General features: G+C 41.5%; 1 protein-coding gene across 1 annotated transcript in view; it reads right to left on the bottom strand.

Moving 5' to 3' along the window:
* grik4 (glutamate receptor, ionotropic, kainate 4) overlaps nucleotides 1-18,437 on the bottom strand; it is a 124,068-nt gene that overhangs the window by 5,959 nt on the left and 99,672 nt on the right. The window contains exons 10-13 of the mRNA XM_026313269.1: nucleotides 18,222-18,329; nucleotides 11,192-11,395; nucleotides 8,094-8,207; nucleotides 426-535 (exon numbers count right to left, since the gene is read on the bottom strand). Coding sequence (XP_026169054.1) covers nucleotides 426-535; nucleotides 8,094-8,207; nucleotides 11,192-11,395; nucleotides 18,222-18,329 — 536 coding nt within the window. The remainder of the gene's footprint in view (nucleotides 1-425; nucleotides 536-8,093; nucleotides 8,208-11,191; nucleotides 11,396-18,221; nucleotides 18,330-18,437) is intronic.

Raw genomic sequence — 18,437 nt, 5'->3', positions numbered from 1 at the left:
TTATATCACACACAGAAGGCTGACAAATTGATTTCAGATGGTTATATTAGATCTATTATTTTCAGTTTTGGTAAAGTGCGTTGTAAGATAGTATGCCATTTAAAATGTTTCAGAAATGTAAACAATTAAATTTTGTTGTGCTGGAACAGCAGTTGTGCTGTGCCAGGCCTGTCCAGCAGGTGTCAGTGTGATACTGGAGACCCACCGCTGGGAGGAGAACATCTTTTTTACTGTGATGTGGAAGAACAACCAGAGAAACTGAAGAAAAGCAAGAGAACAGACACCTGTTTCCTGTTACTATAACCCCCAAACAAACCTCTTTTATGGTTTTACTCTCTGTACTCTATCCCTTTGTTCATCTCACTTTCTTTTCTGCCTTTCACTCTCATCTTTACAGAGCATATTTTACTGGTGAGCTCTTTTACCTGGCTACCAGAAAGAGGACACAGCTAACAGCCAAGTAGGCCAGAAGCATGAAGAGCCAGACTCCAGGGGAGAAGGGATCTAGGAAAGAGAAGTAGCCCGGCCTCCGTCCCTGAAACACACAAACACAGTACAGAGTTAAAATCATTAAAGTCTGCTCAGGCTAAGTAACCATTTGATCCAATGTTCAAATCACATGAGCCAACAAAACAAGGGCTTACGCTAAGCAAGAAGGTGAGAGGTTAAACATTTACTTGCAGTGGGAAAGACCATCTAATTAGTCTGTGAAAAACGTCTAAGTTTTTAATATCACCTCTATAAGTAAATGCCAAGTGTAATTAAAAATCAATGTTGCTGAATTTCAATGTTGATACATTTGCCTGAGGCCCAGTTTGGTCTGTGTGATTTGGAAAAGGTGGAAAAAGGTGACAGGGACTGTAAACAAAGGGATTTTGATGTGATAAGCATAGATTGTCCTGTCCTAAACTGATAGCATTATGATTATATAAATCTCATTTGCATGTAAACAATCAGATCAACATTGTATGAAAGCACAAACTCAGTCTCCCATGAATTGTCAACAGAGTGGCACAGAGCTGTATATTGATACAACATCACAGATAAGAGATGTTATTTCCCAGATTCTGGCACTAAAAAAAAAAAAACTGAATTAATAACCCAATCAACCATTTCCTGCAATCTAGCATGCTTTTATTATGAAATTGTGTCAGATAATCTATAATACTTGGCCCAATCAAAAAGAGCAATTTAAAAGAGATAAAAGAAAACAGCCACTATTGGCACTAAAAAGATTGTATGTATAAGAGAGAAGGTCCAGTAAACACTTTACCATCACAGTTAAATTAAACAGAAATTCATTCCTGTGACCTATGCTTGACACTATAGTATAGCTGGGAGCACAGCGTCCCCGCTTGGTGGAAAAAAAATAGAAAGATTTACGGTTTTGGTCTGAACAGAAAGGCTAGCTTGCTGAAGCAGCTATGGGCTGTTGTATGTATAGGTTTGTATCAGTCAGCATTGGTACAGGAGATAATGTAGCTGAAATAAGGTTGGCAGCTAGTAGACCAGCGGGAATACAGGGGCTAAGTCCTAATGTTTCATTATCTAGCACCAACAGCTATTGTCCTCTAAATGACACCGATTACTGGTGAACCAGCGCCAAGTGTCAGAGTGATTGTGTGTGCTTATTTATGTGTGTTTGTACGTGCTCATATTTTGTATGTTTAGCATATAGCCTGGCTGACCAAACATCAACTAGAAAATATTAGCTATTTACAGACAGATGCACTTCCACCATCTGTTAATGGCTATGAAATGGAGGTGGTTGTGAGGGCCTGCAGGACAGTTACATAACAGAGGTGATCAAACAACCAACTGTGCAAGTGTTGTCATGAGACGGATGCACTCAATCGTAAAAATTCCTTATCTTCCATTTCTGCATCAACAGGCAGCGCCATGGAGCCTACCTGAACAAGCCCAAATGTGTTTATGTGCCAAAATGCTCAATTAGGTACTCCTAGAGGAGATCACACATGCCAAAACATGGCAGTATTACATTTCTGAGGCCCTCAAAAATTACATTTGCAAAAAGAAGATGAAATTATTTTGGCGGGCATTTGTGATGATAAATGAACCCCCATTTAGACTTGTGCAGAGATGAAAATTCATTAATGTATTTGTAATTATTTGCATATTAGCATGACTGAGTAAAGTAGGAGTGATTCAAAAAGAGGAGAGTGAGATTCAGTATCATTTTTAGCATTTTAGCCTGCCAGTCTTAATGTCTGTCAGTCTACCTGTAGGGTAATTTCACCTACCATTTCATGGAAAGTCATAGGCCACATCAAATCTGAGTTGTCTCGGCTGCAAACTGGCTAACTGAAAACCTGTCTCCAGCTTGGGCAGTGGGAGATGATCTCACTGTGGCACTAGTGTCTGTCAATTTATTCCCACTCCAAATAAGGCGTATCATCATATCACACTCCAACCTCTCACCCACTTTCCTTCCTAGGACAAAGAGACTGTCTGAATCTATGTTTAATTTAGTCTCATGGTCCATCTCTCACAGACCAAATTCTCCTGGGTGTAGAGTCTGCACTGCAACCTCACATCCATCGTAGGCTTGTATATACAAGGTCAGCTCAACCCTGTGATCTAACTTCCTTGTGCAGGACGTATCACTGCCAGGGGGCTTTTTTTAGTTATGTTACATTATTGGTTACATATATGGTTTATAAATCCACAGATATGAACATTACACTAACAGCGTAATGAGTTTTCCGGGTCCAAAATGGCATAGCATTTATCCTCTACACCATGTCAGAGAAAGACAGTCCTATTGTAATTGGTGCATGCTGAACAAGCGTTTTGTTAAGTGCTTGGCCCGCTTGTCCACATCTTAAGCTCCCACCAAGGTGCTATTATTAAGACAAAGAAAGCTGCTGAGATGGATGAATCCCATGCTAACAGATGGTGGAGAAGTGATGGTGCAGGACAGCAGATCAGGAAAAGAAAAAGGTAGGAGAGACAAAGATCACACAGACAACAGAAAAACAGTAGGAGTTGTGCTGCTGAGAAATCTCGACTCTGGCGCTGTAATATGTGTGCTTTAGGACTCAGAGACAACTTTTTGTTTTCAAGAGTTGAAGGAGAAATTATCCATGTTGAGGCTGCTGCAGACACACTAATGAGCACATGGAGATTCAGATAGGCTAAATGGGAACTACATAAAATGTATTAAAAATCTGTGCATGTTTCCAAAACGACAGGACATTTTCTCTAGAAGCGTTTAGTATGCATGTATGAGCTCCAAAAAGAACAGGCCTAATTAATCTCCTTTGAATGATCATCCTGTGAGAATAGAGAACATTGTTGTGCTTACAATGACATCTGCCATAGTGTAATGTGTTTAAAACCTGCAATGTTTTAAATTAAGAAGAGATCAAATGATTGTGTGAGTGTGAATGTGCAAGGTGAGAAGGATCACTTGTAGAGATGACACAACTGATAATTATCATCTGACTCTGCAGTTGATCTCAGCTCTAGACAGCGTTTTAGTCCCTTTCAGCTTATTACTGTGCTGATTCACTCTCATTGCCCTTACCAGCCTCATTTCCACTCCTGCTCTGTACACCGCCTGTCCGGCACCAAACAGGAGACATTGCTCTGTATCTGCTCGATGAGTAAAGAGAAAACTATTTGCTAACATCTTAGCGACAACAACTTTATAACAGTGATGAAGCGCAAGTGTTCAGCTTAAAGCTTGTTGTGCTTTGTTACAGATTCCTAGCATAACTAAAGCTTATTTTAGCAGAGGTGGCCCATAGGACAAGCTGACTGACTTCTGGTTCCTTTGATGTAAGGAAATTATGAAACGGTGCATCTGTCCTTCACTGCTCATCTCTGATTCATCTCTCAACAGAGGACACATTTATAAACAGCATGAATTTTATTTAGCAATTCATAAATTATCAGTGACGGAATGACTTAAGATAGCAATTAAAAAAAAAAAAAAAACAGTCAGTACCTCTGAGTTCATCCACTTTGCCTAGGATTATTGTTTAAACCGTGATAACACACAGGGGGTCTGCTCTCTCTTGATTTTAGAAGGTGAGTCTCTGTATGCAAGACAGTCTGTCAGTAGTTGTGTGTTTGTGTGGGTGCTTGTGTTTCAAAGCTTGTCAGCAGCTGTCTGTGCTGTCAGTCATCTGCAGCAGGGTAGACACAGTACGTGCTTCAGCAATCTATTGCACAGGAAGAGCCAGTGTTGAAAGCAAAGGCGGCAGGTAGCTGACTTCACAGCTAATCTGGTAGTACTCTTTGTGGTAAATATACTGTACACTTGGAAGAGACAGAAGCCCCCAAATCTATGGCAGAGTGACCTAACAATAGTTACCTTGGCATATGAGATATTAAAAGTAAACATGCTCCCATTAACAGATTTGAGAACAGTACAAGCAACAAATGTGAGTATGAGACTGCATTATAGCCACAGGTTGCTCTGGCTCCTCGCACATAAACATTTGCTGTCATGTTTAAATTATTTTTATTAGCAGCAGGGGAATTACTTTATAGAGGTTTATTGTCACGTTAAGATGATAAGAAGGCACAAGGCAAATGAAAGGATGGAAGAAAATGCAGATGTGGTACAGAGAGGATGAAACATCCTTTATGACCCTTTTTATGAATGCATCTCAACAAACAGCAACAACAATAGTGAGGAACTGCTGCCTACAATAGTTCTTTCTTCATCTTAGCATGCAGATGAAGAGCTCATTCATTTTACCTTGCACTGCCCTTGTTCTCTTTTCACTGTCCTTCTTCATTCTCTCTCCTCTCTCCCTCTGGCTCTCTCTGGGGATTGCCTGTATGCCAGGAGGGTGGCTGAAGGAGCTGGTGAGGTTATCCAGTCAGGGATTTCACCTAGTCATCCTGCCTCTTGTTATTCATACCACACTGTTTCCCCCTGAGGCAGCCTGCCTGAATACTGACTCACTGAAGGAGACTTCCCATTGTCATTTTAACTCACCCATTTCTCCAGCTTCCCTCCACCCCTTCTGCTTTCTTTCTACCTATTTCTCGCCCATTCTCTTTTATGTCTTTCTTTCTCTGCCAGCTCTGGAATGGGAGAGGACGAAAGACTTTCTGTCTTTTTTTCTGGGCTCTTTGATAGTGTGTGCATTTCTAATTGTGTCAGAGCAGACTGTCAGCTGTTATGGTTGTTGAGATGTGTGCGAGGGCAATCTACAGATAGCAGTTTGATTTAGTGGCGGTCACCGGGTCATATTCACAACAACATGCTGCTGCCTCTTGAACTTGCAAGGTTGCCTGGCTTTCTGTCTGTGTGTTTTGAACATGCAGTCAACTGTGTGTTACAGTGTGTGCATCGGGAAACTACATGTGCAAGGCTGCATGTGTTTGTGAGAGTGTAATTCTGTCTGAGGTTGTGTGTCACCAAAAAGTCAATAAAGCTTCTGATGCCAGGCTGTGCTCCCAAGACAGCTGCTGAATCTGACATGGCTTACACACACCACTAATTAACTCCTATGTCTAATTAAACACCACTTTTATTTTCTCTCATTCACTCACACACACACACACACACACACACACACACACACACACACACACACACGCACAAGCTGACTTTGTTGCACAGTCCCTAAAATGAAGGAAATGTGCAGATGATGGAATTGGCACAGATACAAAGTGCCTCAGAGTGCTGGGATCTTGGGTTGCAGCATATGACTTTTTGTTGTACAGATGATGAGTGCAGTGGGAGGGTGGTTTTTTTATGGGAAGAGCTTGACAGTAGCTTAAGGTTATGTCTAGGTTCATAAGTCTGATGCCAATCCAGGCCAGGAGTGAAACAGATTGTACTGGCTGCTGAGATGAAGGCGCACCCTTTCATTTGTGTGAAAAAGAAAGTCACATGCATGTCTTGAAAGACACACAGTATAACATACAGTACTGCGTTGCGTGACTTGTATGTAACTGCAAATCGCCAACCAGCTGCCAAACAGTCAGGTAAGAACGTTGGAGAACCCAGACAAGTAGAGATTGTCTTCCACAGACAAGTACAAGCTGTGTGAGATTTGTTCCTGTATCTTTTATTTCAGCATGGTGCTGGGAATCATACAGCAGAGTGAGTAGACAAGGCATCAGTGGTCCCTGCAGAGAATCATTAACAGTGTGTAATGTAAACACTGACAGAAAATTACGTGACAGGTAATTAAGTATTATGATTTGCCACCACTACTGAATGACTGTGTGCCACCTTTTTAGTTTTAGAGTGGAGGAACCAGTTCAGGTTTGCTGCTTCTTTTTGTTGTTACATACAGGAAATAAATGTATTTAGTTTTGCTGCCTTTGGACTGAAGAGGATTTAAAGGCTGTAATATTTGGGAAATAGCTTGGGATAGCTTTGTAATAAGCATTAGGAATTTTGCCATAACAGGATTATGCTTTTTGCTACACTGTTGTTATTGAAGAAACATTGCTGATTTTGTTTGGTGCAGAATGTGAATGAGTGTCACAGCCTCAATAAGTAGAAACTAATAACAAGACAAAGTAGGTGCCCAATAAAAGAGGAAAAATAGTGTGTGCGTTTGTGTGCGTGTGACATGCAGGCTTGAAATACATACATACTGACAGAGAGGAGAAATGGAGATTAAATAGCCGATAGAGTGAAGGTAATTAATACCCAAAAGTTGCCTTTATTTTATTGCTTTTGCCATTCTTATTGATCAGACTGAATTTTTCATTTAAAGTTTGAAATAAGCAGCAAACCCACTTGTAGAAATCAGTGTGGCTCAGATCAATAATCAGTGGAGTAGAACTAAACAAGTGCGTCACAGAAATTCAAATATTGAATTTTAGAGCCATGCTGAGGCAACGTTCTGAGTCAGATCTGGGAAAATGCCAAGTTGCAAAGTTAGAGTAAAGACAGCATGAGAAATAAAGGGAAGGTGACAGAGGAGACACCTGTCTTTACTTCCTTCCTTTTCTTGTATCTTTCTCTTTTCTCTTTCACATTTCATAATCTCTATACACCTTATCTTAATAATAACAGCTTTCTTCATTCTTCTTTTTGACTACCTACACAGAGTTTGGCATCAACCGTGCTAATTCAACTCTGTGTGTCAACCCTTAGGGACAACAGTCCCATATCACCTCGTCTTCCTGCCACCCGCCAGCCTTTCTCCCACTTCAGAGGTGATACGTGACCCAGCGGCCCATTTAACACTGCACCTGCTGCAGGCATCGATTGATTCTCCCCAACTGTTGGCACTCAATCGAGTCTCTCAGTGCTACAACTATTAGCACTGTGCGCAGACTGTGGGAAGGTGAAAAGAAGGGAGGTTTACAAGAAAGGGGGACAGGGACAAGAGAGAATGTGCATAAACACCCATCTGGGAATACTACATTAATGTTAGCTCAACGCATGTGCAACAGCTCAGCGCATACTGTAGCTGTGCCCTGTTGTGTCACCTTGGGTTTTGGGGGAGGAGTGATGATTAATGGGCCACTGACTCTTCAAACACTGGCTTATTTCCACCTGCACTGCTGTTGTTTCACTGTTCCTTTCTTGGGCTTTCTCTCTGCGGAGCATAGAAGGCTTTGTTTCCGTGAATAAATTGGCCAAACCCAATAAGAGGGCAAACACAAAATCACTGTGAAACTGCTACCTTCTGCAGGAAGATCACACTATAAAACATGCCATCTGGTGCTGGCGGGATGGGTGGCCACAGCAACAGAAGGAGGACACACACAGGAGAAGTTAAAAGACCAGGAGAATTTGAGAATGAAGAGAGAAAAATGGGAAGGACACTGAGAAGATAAAATAGAAGCGAGAAAGTGAGACTAAAGATTATGGGAGAGGAGGAAAGCAGAAAAAGGATGGTATAACTATGAAAACACACAGGTAATGGTGAAATTGAGTAGCTGGGAGGTAAAAGAGCTGATAAAAGCCCAAAAGAGAAGAATTTGTGGAGGGATTTAAATAGACTGAGAGAAATAGGCTCTACAGAGCAAAAGGGAGAGTGATTCTTCCACAGCCAATAGATCTGACTGACAGCCTGCTGTGCTATGTCCACAAGCTGAGAGGCAGTTCAATTGAGAGTGGGAATGTCTTGGGGGGAGTAACTCACCAGGTGGACGCGGTACATGATGCTGATGCCAAGGGTCATGAAAGGCTTGGAGAAGTCAATGACCTTTTCACGCTCTGCTGTGATGGTGAGGCCTGCAACCGCCAGGTCAGCTTTCTGAAACATAGAGGAGTTATCAGTTCATGTGAACCCACAGCGATAAATATACATGCAAAGGTTTACTGAACACAGCTGTGAGGAGGTGACATATGACATAACAAATAGTCTCATCACTTGAAAAGAAGACGAGGGTGACATAGTTACTAATCCTCTAATAATGCCCATTTTTGGATCCCATAGCCTATTTGTCCCCCAGTATGGTTATCTCCATGTGTGTGTAGGCCAAGAGCTCAGGGTAGTAAGTGAGCACTATTAAGACTAGTAACACATAAATCACACAGACACACACATGCAGAAATGGTCAGTGTACACTGAATACTGGATAGCTGCCTACTACTTGTACAGGCCAGTAAAGTGCAGCTGCAAGGGATTTTTCATGTCCCTGAGGAGTGAAAGCAGCAACGCATTGCTTTTTGTCTGCTGCAGGAGAACTAAGAGGATTGGGGCAATGGAGGAGAATGGGGGGTGGGGGGTGGGGTGAGAGTGGGGAGAGGGGAGCTCTGCTGCAGTGCTGCAGCTGCCACTCAAAATCCACAACACACTGTATGTCAAAGGAAGAGAGACAAAGATGTCTCCGACGTTCATTTTTGACGTGTTGTGAAAATGGATCAGTTTTTCCATAATTACTCTAACCTTTAGAACGGTTCCAAAATGCTAACTGAAGAGATTTCGAGCTTCACATAAAAGCTTCGTTCCTGCTCTGTGTGTGCTACAATTAGAGCATTTACAGTACACTTCAAATTTCAAGCACACCCGCCTAGACTCAGCGAAGCCTGATGTCTCCTGCTGCACTGTCCTCGGCCTGCAGGCTTTGACCCTCCATCATCAGCTGTCCCCAGCCTCCGCCTCATCTTTTTTCTCTCTGTCGTTTGAAAGTCTGATCACCAGGTCCCAGAGCCGGAAGGAAACCACACACAGGGAATGACCATCCCGGCAATTTCAACAAAAACTGTCGCTGATCCCTTGAAAAATGAAAATTTCAGCCACTGAAATATTTATGTGACAGTAGATTATTAATATTGATTACTGGATTCCTCTGCCTGCCTGCAGTTCTGCCTTCTAGTACAACTGAAAAAAAAACCCCACTATGCAATGCTGCCTGATCAATATTGCATCATACCTGTTTCTGCTTGCATTTAGTCATATCATTCTAACCCAGTAAAACCAGACAAAACTTGTGAGTGTAGGGGATGAATTAAACATTACCCTCTAGGATATCGCATTAGACTTCAAGCGTTTAGTCTTGGAGGACGTAGTATGGCTCTGTTCTCTAAGTGCAGCACTGTGGATTAAGGAATCAGGACATACTGTACTTTGGTCTAGATTCCTCCTGGCCTGACTCATTGTGTGCTCAGGCTGTCTGATGTGCATCAAACTAATCAACCTCATACAGTGCGATACTGTTCAGGCAGAATGGTACTGGCAGGGACACAGGTATCTGTTGTTTGGAATAACCTCGGGCTGTCCTCCTTCGCTGTTGTCAAGTGTGTATTTAAAATCTTTTCAACTCACCCGTTAAACTTGCAACCATGGCTGGTCCTTGGTTTTCTTTCACAATCTTTTTGCTCTGCATTCTTTCCTATCCCTTCCTAAGCCTTTAATCAAACAAGTGCAAGCCTTTCTGTACACTGCGGAGCACCCCTCCATATGTCCCCCCATCCTGTGACAAATCGCTCTCAAACACATCTCCATTTTTTTGCAACCCCACCTCGAGATGCCACTCCACTCTGTCAGAGACAAATGTCAACATCAACCATGGCCCTTCCAGAGGCAACTTACAGGGGGCTGATAGCAGGCTGTGACAATAACAAAAGCAGGCACTCCTTGCATTACACACTTAATGGCTTTGCCCTTCATTAGCTCACAGAATTAAGACAGATCACCTCTTAAGATTGACTCAGTCCCTCTCCACTTCACTGCGCTTTTGCTGTTCCTCACCCCAGCCATTTTCCTTACTTTTTTTTTTTAAACGTCTGTTTTACTTCTTTCCCTCCCTCTTCTCCCCTCAGCTCCCTTATATAATCTTATCTGCTTGTTAACTGCCACATACAGCGTAGCTGGAAGAGTGTAAGCCCTCACTCAGAGATTTAACAGCAACGACAGACTGATTCAGAGGGAAAGTCTGTAACAGTCAGTAAAGAAGGCTTAAGGAAAGGAACTGACAAAGAAACAAGAAGTCATGATTGTTTTGGAAAATAAAATGCTTAAGCTGAAAAGGCCAACTGCTGAATGAAAAAGTGTATGACATGAGGGACAGCTGCAAGCTATGAGCTATAAGAGATCTTAGCTATACACGTGTATGGGTGAGCCTTTAAAAAGAACTGTCAATATTGGTGTGTTTACAGGTATACATAAAGTGATAACTATGCTAAATTAGGGTTCTAGACTATGGTTTACACGTGTATATGACTCTCCATTAGCTCCCTGTAAAATCCAGAACAGATTTTAAAATCCTTCTTCTCACATACAAATCCCTTCATGGTCAACCTCCTTCATACCTTAAAGACCTCATAGTATCACATTATCCCAATAGAGCACTTCGCTCTCAGAGTGCAGGTCTACTTGTGGTTCCCAGAGTTTCCAAAAGTAGAATGGCAGGCAGAGCCTTTAGCTGTCAAGCTCCTCTCCTGTGGAACCAGCTCCTGGTCTGGGTTCAGGAGGCAGATACTCTCTTTACTTTTAAGGTTGGACTTAAAACCTTCCTTTTTGACAGAGCTTATAGTTAGGGCTGGCTCACATGACCCAGAACCATCCCTTAGTTATGCTGCTATAGGCCTACACTGCCTGAGCTTCCCCTCCCCTCCTCTCTTTTCTCTTCTCTTCTCTTCTCTTCTCTTCTCTTCTCTTCTCTTCTCTTCTCTTCTCTTCTCTTCTCTTCTCTTCTCTCCTCCCCTCTACTCTCCTCGTAAGGGATTTTTTTTTTTTTTAAATGCTTTGATTTAGTGCTATACAAATGAATTGAATTGAATATGTTTACATACCCTTGAGATGAGCTCTCCGACCATGCCGGTCCAGGTTCCATTGGCTCCAGGAACCCCATACAGTCCATCCCCAACCAGCCGAATGCGGTACTTGAACTTAAGGATATCTGCCAGCTCCTTCAGCATGTCCACACAGAAGCCTTCATAGCGGTCATTTCCCTCCAGTTCCTGGTGGTTCTGCCGCAGCATCACATATGGATTCTCCTGAAAAAACACCACATCAGTACAGGGAAGTACATCTCCAGCTTAAATGGCAGTTTGACAAAGCAAGATGGAGCACAAACAAGTGGATCAATACCATACTTTGTACTGCATTTTAAAGGGGCTCTATACTTATTTTCCATTTACTCAGATTCAGTTCTCCACAGACAGTTCTCTAAAGCCTCTGAAAATAAAAAAGTCTACTGTGTTTGTGGAGCTTTCAAAGTCTGATGATCTAATGAGGACATCGGTTGTTTCGGCCACACGTTGAGATCTCCACTACTTCATTATGCAAGTCTGATACTGAATTGCTGCATACTCTTTTGATGGGTAATATGATTGCTTTACAGAACCTGGCTAAAGTTTTACAGGAAAAACAATGGACGCATCCAAGAAGTTATTTAGAGGTCATAGTTCACATCAGGTTTACTGCCTACAATGATAACTGAAGCAGAGGTAGGCGCAGGGATGTGCCAATCTGTTATATCCAGCAAAAAGTGGATAAGAAACAAACACACACTCGGGCACTTAAACAAACACCTATTTACAACCTGTCTTTTAGAGAACCAACTCTCTGGTCGGCTCTCTCTTTATTTATGTCTTGTTTTGTCATTTAGTTGATGTTGCAGGAAGATTTAAAGAGCCCCGCAGTGATGTATTTTGGAGCCAAACTTATTGTGCTATTTTTCAAATAATGCAACTGTCAAACTGGTGTGCCCAGGCCTCACTACATCATAAAAAAAGACACTGTTATGCACCACTTTGCTGTTGCACTACCTCTGCACTCTGCTTGTGAATCTAGATAAAACTAACTTAGTCTGGCAACATGACATCAGATAACCATGATTAACAAGTCAAAGTCTTTCCTCCTGCTGATGCTCTCCATTTTTAAAAATAAAGTTCTGTTTTTTTTATTGATGCAGATAAAAGTTTTATTGAGTGTTTTTTTAACAACAGGGGTTTATGTGTTTTATGTGCCTATGCAAAAAATATACTAGATCACAAGTGTTTGTTTAAACATTAGTTTGTTAAAGAGACTGCCTAACAGCAGGTGTGCATGTAAGTCATGTGCATAAGCCATTCAAGCCTATTGTGGCAGTTTTGAGGAGCATAACCAGTAATGTTTTGTTGCTGTATTTTGTGAACTGGAATAGATGTGAAATTGTTTTGTTATTGCCACAGTTGGAAATACTTGTTTGCGTGATAGCTGGTTCACTGGTGATTGATTTGCCTCACCATGAAAGCCACAAAAATAGCAGTTCCACTGAAATTGGAAACATCTGAAAACTTGATGCACATCTGGTTGCTGCAAATTGCCCTGTCGTCATAGCAACAGTTTGGTTCCACCTGTAACTATTCACAGAGGGGGGCTCAGATCACTTCGACAGTGGATTGAATGGATTTGCTTCTCTCTCGCTGCATCACTGGACAGTCGAACCAACAGCTTCCTGCTCTGCTGTGATAGGAATGAAAATAAAATTGCTACTGGCCGACTGTGTAACTCTCCACCTAGAATCTACATATGGATGCGTTTATCTAACCAGGCTCATAGATTGATTAAATGGATTGTAGTGACAACAGACTCCAGGGTAATACAGATGCACTTGTGAGCTGCATGAGTATGTTAACAGGTAAGTGACTATCAGTTTTTTCCTTTTGTCAATGAACCCTGGGTAAAGACCAAAACCAACAGTGATCTGATCCTATCGTAAATAGATGACGGTCAAGCTTAGAGAGTAGCCATGATCGTCATGAAGACTGACTGGTAGGAAACTGGACACATAATGGCCTCCCATACTTTGCTGACCCAGAAGCAAATAAATAAAGAAAAATGTAGCCTTACATATGAGGTTTTTAAGTTTTTAAGATTTACATCTTCTGTAGGAATGACCAGATTTTGGAATGAGAGTCACACACACACTGCGGAAATCAGAAAAAATTCTGAAAGTCTAAAATATTGTAGTTTAGGTGTTTTCCTGAGATTTATTAAAAAATAAAATAATAATAATAATAATAATGATAAAATAATAACCATCTTTTAAAAGTAGAAAAGAAAACAAAATATTGAGTCACGTAAGCTTTTATCCAGTTAGTGACCATATGTCCCACTTTATAAAAGTAAGTCTGCCCATCTGTTCATTAACTCCTTAAAACAGCCACACATGCTATTTCACTGGGCTAAGGTAACATCTATGCATGCTCATGTTCCAGTTTGCTTGAGGCACAATATAAATGCTAATTTCACAGCTCACACGCTGCTGAAGTTTTTCAAGCATTGAGTCAGACGTTCTCAATTTTCTTCCAGGTTCTGCAAAATTATTGCAGAGGTTGGATTCATGGACATTTTGTACATAACACAAACAGGATTTGCAGGCAGGGAAGAAACAAAGTAAATCACAAACCTGCATCAGCCACTTAACAGCTCTTCACATATACAAAGCAGAAGACTAGTAATGTACCTGGGTGCATTTGGGTCCTGTTACAACAATTAATTAAGCAAAACCAGTAAATCACTTTTCATCGCCTGCTTGATTTATGTCTGTGAAAAACAGCAAAAGCATTCTGTATTTACAACAAATGTCCTCCGTCATTACGAAGCTCAATCTCCAAGGCTAGAAAATATTGCCTTGAATCATGTCGACCCTCCGTCCGTCTGTGTTGACCCGGTTAAGAACAGACTCATAAAATCAAACCTGGCAAACATCAATCAAAGCAGTAAAAGTCCAGTGTAAGCCCAATCAATAACACAAGGAGTGTCTGAATGTCATCAAGCCAAAATGTTTTTCATCCTTTTATCATGTTTTTCATTGTCACTTCGATAATTTCAATTTGCCTCTCTCCTCTCAGTTGATCTAAATGTCCAGTCAAAAACGGCCTATTAGACTTGTACTGGGCTACAGAAATGGAAACAGAGGTGCTTTTAAAAGCTGATATATCTGCTGCAGTATATACTCATCCTAAAACTTCCAAAAACTGACAAAAAAAAACTGTAAAAGAACCATTTCCTCTCACAGCCCCTGTGAAGTTGAAAACAAAATCACATAAAAAATATCTGTATAAAGGTATGAAACGTCTATGCAGGGGTAGAAAAGTGCTGTCTTCCATGAAAGTAAAAATCAGAAGAAAATTTCATCTGCCGTCTTTTGCACATTGCAGCAAACCAGCAATAAAGCCATATGGATTTGAAGCTATAAAGAAATGCAGACTTTTAAAGCAACCTCTTATTCCCAGGCCATGAGGAGTCTGGTTGTGGACTGATAACTTTGGATGAAGAAGCATCCTCTTATATATGCACAAGCAAGCGTGCGCACACACACACACACACACACACACACACACACACACACACAAGCTGACTTTGTGTCTGGCACACAGAGCAGCAGGTGCACCAGTGGGTGTAGTTCACATTCAAATTCACGCACGATAGTGGAGTTTCCCCTTTTAAAACCTCAGGGTATTCGAGATGTCTTCACACAAACCTCCTCACGCTCCTCAACTATTTCCTTTTCCTTAAAAGTGGCTCTCCAGGGCCTGGCAAACTGGCTGCTGAGATACGATTCTCTTACAGGGCTCTGAAGTCCTGTTTGAAAAGGAGCTCTGACAACATGCATAAAATACTTGGTCATTACAAAAAGGGCCAGGTCATGTTAATGTTTTATTAAACGATTTTACCAAACTGTTTTGTGCTTGACAGTAGAAAATGGTAGAAAACACAAATAAGTTGAAAACTCAGGGAGGAAAAGTACACACACACTTTGATAAATGGGGACAGATCTGGTGTGTGTGCATGTGTGTGTATGGGTGTCATGTGCACATGCCTTGGTGCCTCTGAGCCCATGTGCCATCTAATCTGCAGCTGTGTCTGCTTTTATCAGTCGACGCTGAACGCACTGTCGAATTTGTATGAGTGGGTATGGGAGCAGTCAGCAACACAAGAGCAGTGTGCAGGAAAACTGAGAATGACCAGAGCGCAACTGTTGACAAAGACAGAAAATGGTTCTTACAGTAGGGACTTTTCAGGTTTCAGGCACTAACGAAAAAAAAAAGGTTTTGAGCTGGGATTTAACTGGTGAAACGGCATGATTCCCTAACAATGGCAGCAAGCTGGTGCCAAAGAGAGCTGTCCCTACAGGTAAAAATCTGCTCTGTTTAAATTCTTTCCGAAACAAGGAATAACACACAGACTTGGATTCTGTGATAACTGAGTACAAGCAGCATTCAAAAGCCTAATTCAATTAAAAGCTCCAGTGTAATAAAAATCAAGGTGGTTTAATGATTTGCCACTGGCATAAAAAACAGAGTCAGTGAAAAACACTGAAAGCTACCCCATATATGCTGATTGGACTGTGTGCACTAAGTGTGCACGGAGGGACAGAGGGGGTGGGTTAGGGGGTTCTTTGTGGTGGTCGTATTCATCTTTTGGAGGCAGGGGCAAACATGAGCAGGGTGAGAAACAGAATGAAACTAAAAACTGAATGAAATGATTCAAGGTGTGTATGATTCATTTGGGAACAACTGTGCAGTGTAGGAGGGTGTCTGAGCCAGCACACAAAAACAAACAAAGGTTACACTGCTCGTCTGATTCACAGCCAATACTTCTGTGTTGCATCGATTGCTTGGACTAGTATAAATCTAGTTATTATTATTGATGCTCCTTGATTCCAGTTTAACCTTAGAATCGTAAACTGGGTGAGAGGTCTCTGCAGAAAGTAATGTATGTCCCTTTATCTTTTAGTTAAAAAAAAAATACACTAGTTCTGCTCAAAAAGAAGATAACTTCTAGCTCTGAAAACCCTGTTACAATCACAATGCAAATCCCCTGAAATCAGATAGAACTGGAAATGCAGAAACCAAAACAGATTACTCTTTCTACTGCTTCACAAGATATTTTAGAAGAGAGAAACTAAAATACCACACAGACTATTTGGAGGAACAAGCAAAAGAATTGTCTCTCAAAGAAGCATTTATATTACACCACTGTGACAATTGAGGGGTCGATTATTATATTATTACTATTACAATATTTCCATATGTACTAAACAGAGCTTATAACAAACGTGATCAATGATCACAAACACGTGGTTTGTGGCCCTGCGGTAAAGCGATAATCACTTTCTATTGTTCGTGAGCTGTTTGTGAAAATGAAGTGAGAAGGGGATAGCTGTGTGTAGGTAGAGTTTAATGGAACTGCTCTGTAAAATCCAGGTGAATCTGTAGAAACTGCACACATACACTCTGAACATTCACACAGCAGCACTTGGAAGAGAGCGTCCATAAATACTATTAAGTGCTAGTGCAAACACACACAGTCTCCCAAGGCCATTGCTACAGGTAAGGAGGGCTTTCAGTTGTGGCTCGTCTGCCGCCCACAAGCGAGATAACGGCGACACAGCAATCACACCGTGATGAATGAGCTCTGATAGGCACTGAAAGTTGCTCCTTGGTGGCTTCCGAAGCTCGGCCCAGGGACTCTGTATCTCAAAAGTGAAATCAAAGCTCTCTGCTCAGCCAATTCTTTCACAGCCTCTCTCTGTTGTAAAAACATTGTCTCATTTGTACTCCCCCTCAGTCCACCCAAACACACACATCTCCATCCTTCCCCATGCACACTTCCGCTTCTGTGTGAAACGAACTGTTCCATCTGAATCCCAATCACTCTCAATGAGACCAGCGAGTTGTTCAGTGGCGAAATATGGCACTATTTCTTTCCCTCATTCCCACGGCTCACAGCTGATAAGCCAGCCACTTGGAATAACACACTGGGCCAATTGCCACTGCTTACAAGCTACTTTGCGTCTTATCATCTGATTCATCAGGGGGAGGAGCTGGACGAGTGACAGGTTTGTGTGTGTATGTGACTGTGTTTGTGTGTATCAAGAAATGAAGAAAGGCATGAAATGCACAGAGCTGACTGAAAATGTGAATCGCTTCACACAGTTCCAACATCAATGTATTTATCACCTGTGATGCTTTACAGTAGCACATCAACATGCAGAAGCAATATCAAAGCTATAGCAAAACAAGAAACAACGAGCTTATCAACACAATTATGTTCCTCTCACAAGGCCAAGGAAACATGTCTGCTCTAATTATTAAAACAGTGAGATGTTTAACTGATAGACAATTCTTTGTGGCCAGCATTCCTGCTTTACAGCATGGTCGTCATGCAAACCTTTGAGGTAGATCAGTGAGAGTCGCTATGATTTGGGTGTGCTGCATGTTTAGTATTGTCTAGTAATGTTGACCTTTTTATTATTAGTCCTTTTGAATTTTGTTTTGCCATTTGTTAAATAATACAATCACAGCAGGAGCAGAAAGGCTGAGTTGAAGTACTGGTTGCTTTTTTTTTTGTATTATTTAAGCAATGAAATCCATAATTTACTTGTGCTGTAAACACAGTTCATATCAATTGTTTAAATAAAGCCTTAAGCTTTAATCATTAACATGGCAGGCAATTAAGGATAGTGCTTAAAAAACTGCATCCCTTATAACAGGTAGCACAGTGCAGGTAGGGGGAACTGATGCTCACAGGATCTGTATTTACAACAGAGGCTGAGAATAGCTGACATGGTGAATTATTAGCTCCTGCTGCTACACTGTGATGTAGCCTCATCTGAAGTACTCAGGGCAAAACAATCGTGCAGCATCAATTCCTCTGATCCCAAGAGGACTGAGTTTGGATCTGAAAATACAAAATGGGTTTTTGATATGGTAATGGTCTGTCAGGCAAAGAATGTCAGCCACATGTAAATCAGCCCAGGAGTTGAGCTAATAAAATGACATAGACTACTGTTGATGTGCGTATCAGTGTGTGTGCAGTTCTACTTACCAGTATCGTCGTGATGGTAAGGGTGGTATTGAAGAGGGTGTCTGTCACATTGATGGATGGAAGCTTTCTCTCCATGGACAGTCCATCTTCTGAGTGCCACAGGCCAATCTGCAGAAAGAGCAGACACACCAACACAAAGTCATCACCAGCTGAAAATACCCCAGTAGAAACAATACATGCCTAATTGCCTCCCTCTTCTCTAAGCAAAAATCAGTA

The sequence above is a fragment of the Mastacembelus armatus genome, chromosome 13 (genome assembly GCF_900324485.2).
Source record: "Mastacembelus armatus chromosome 13, fMasArm1.2, whole genome shotgun sequence".
Lineage (NCBI taxonomy): Eukaryota > Metazoa > Chordata > Actinopteri > Synbranchiformes > Mastacembelidae > Mastacembelus > Mastacembelus armatus.
Note: the sequence above shows the minus strand (reverse complement) of the source record. Positions and strands in the feature narration are given on the sequence as shown.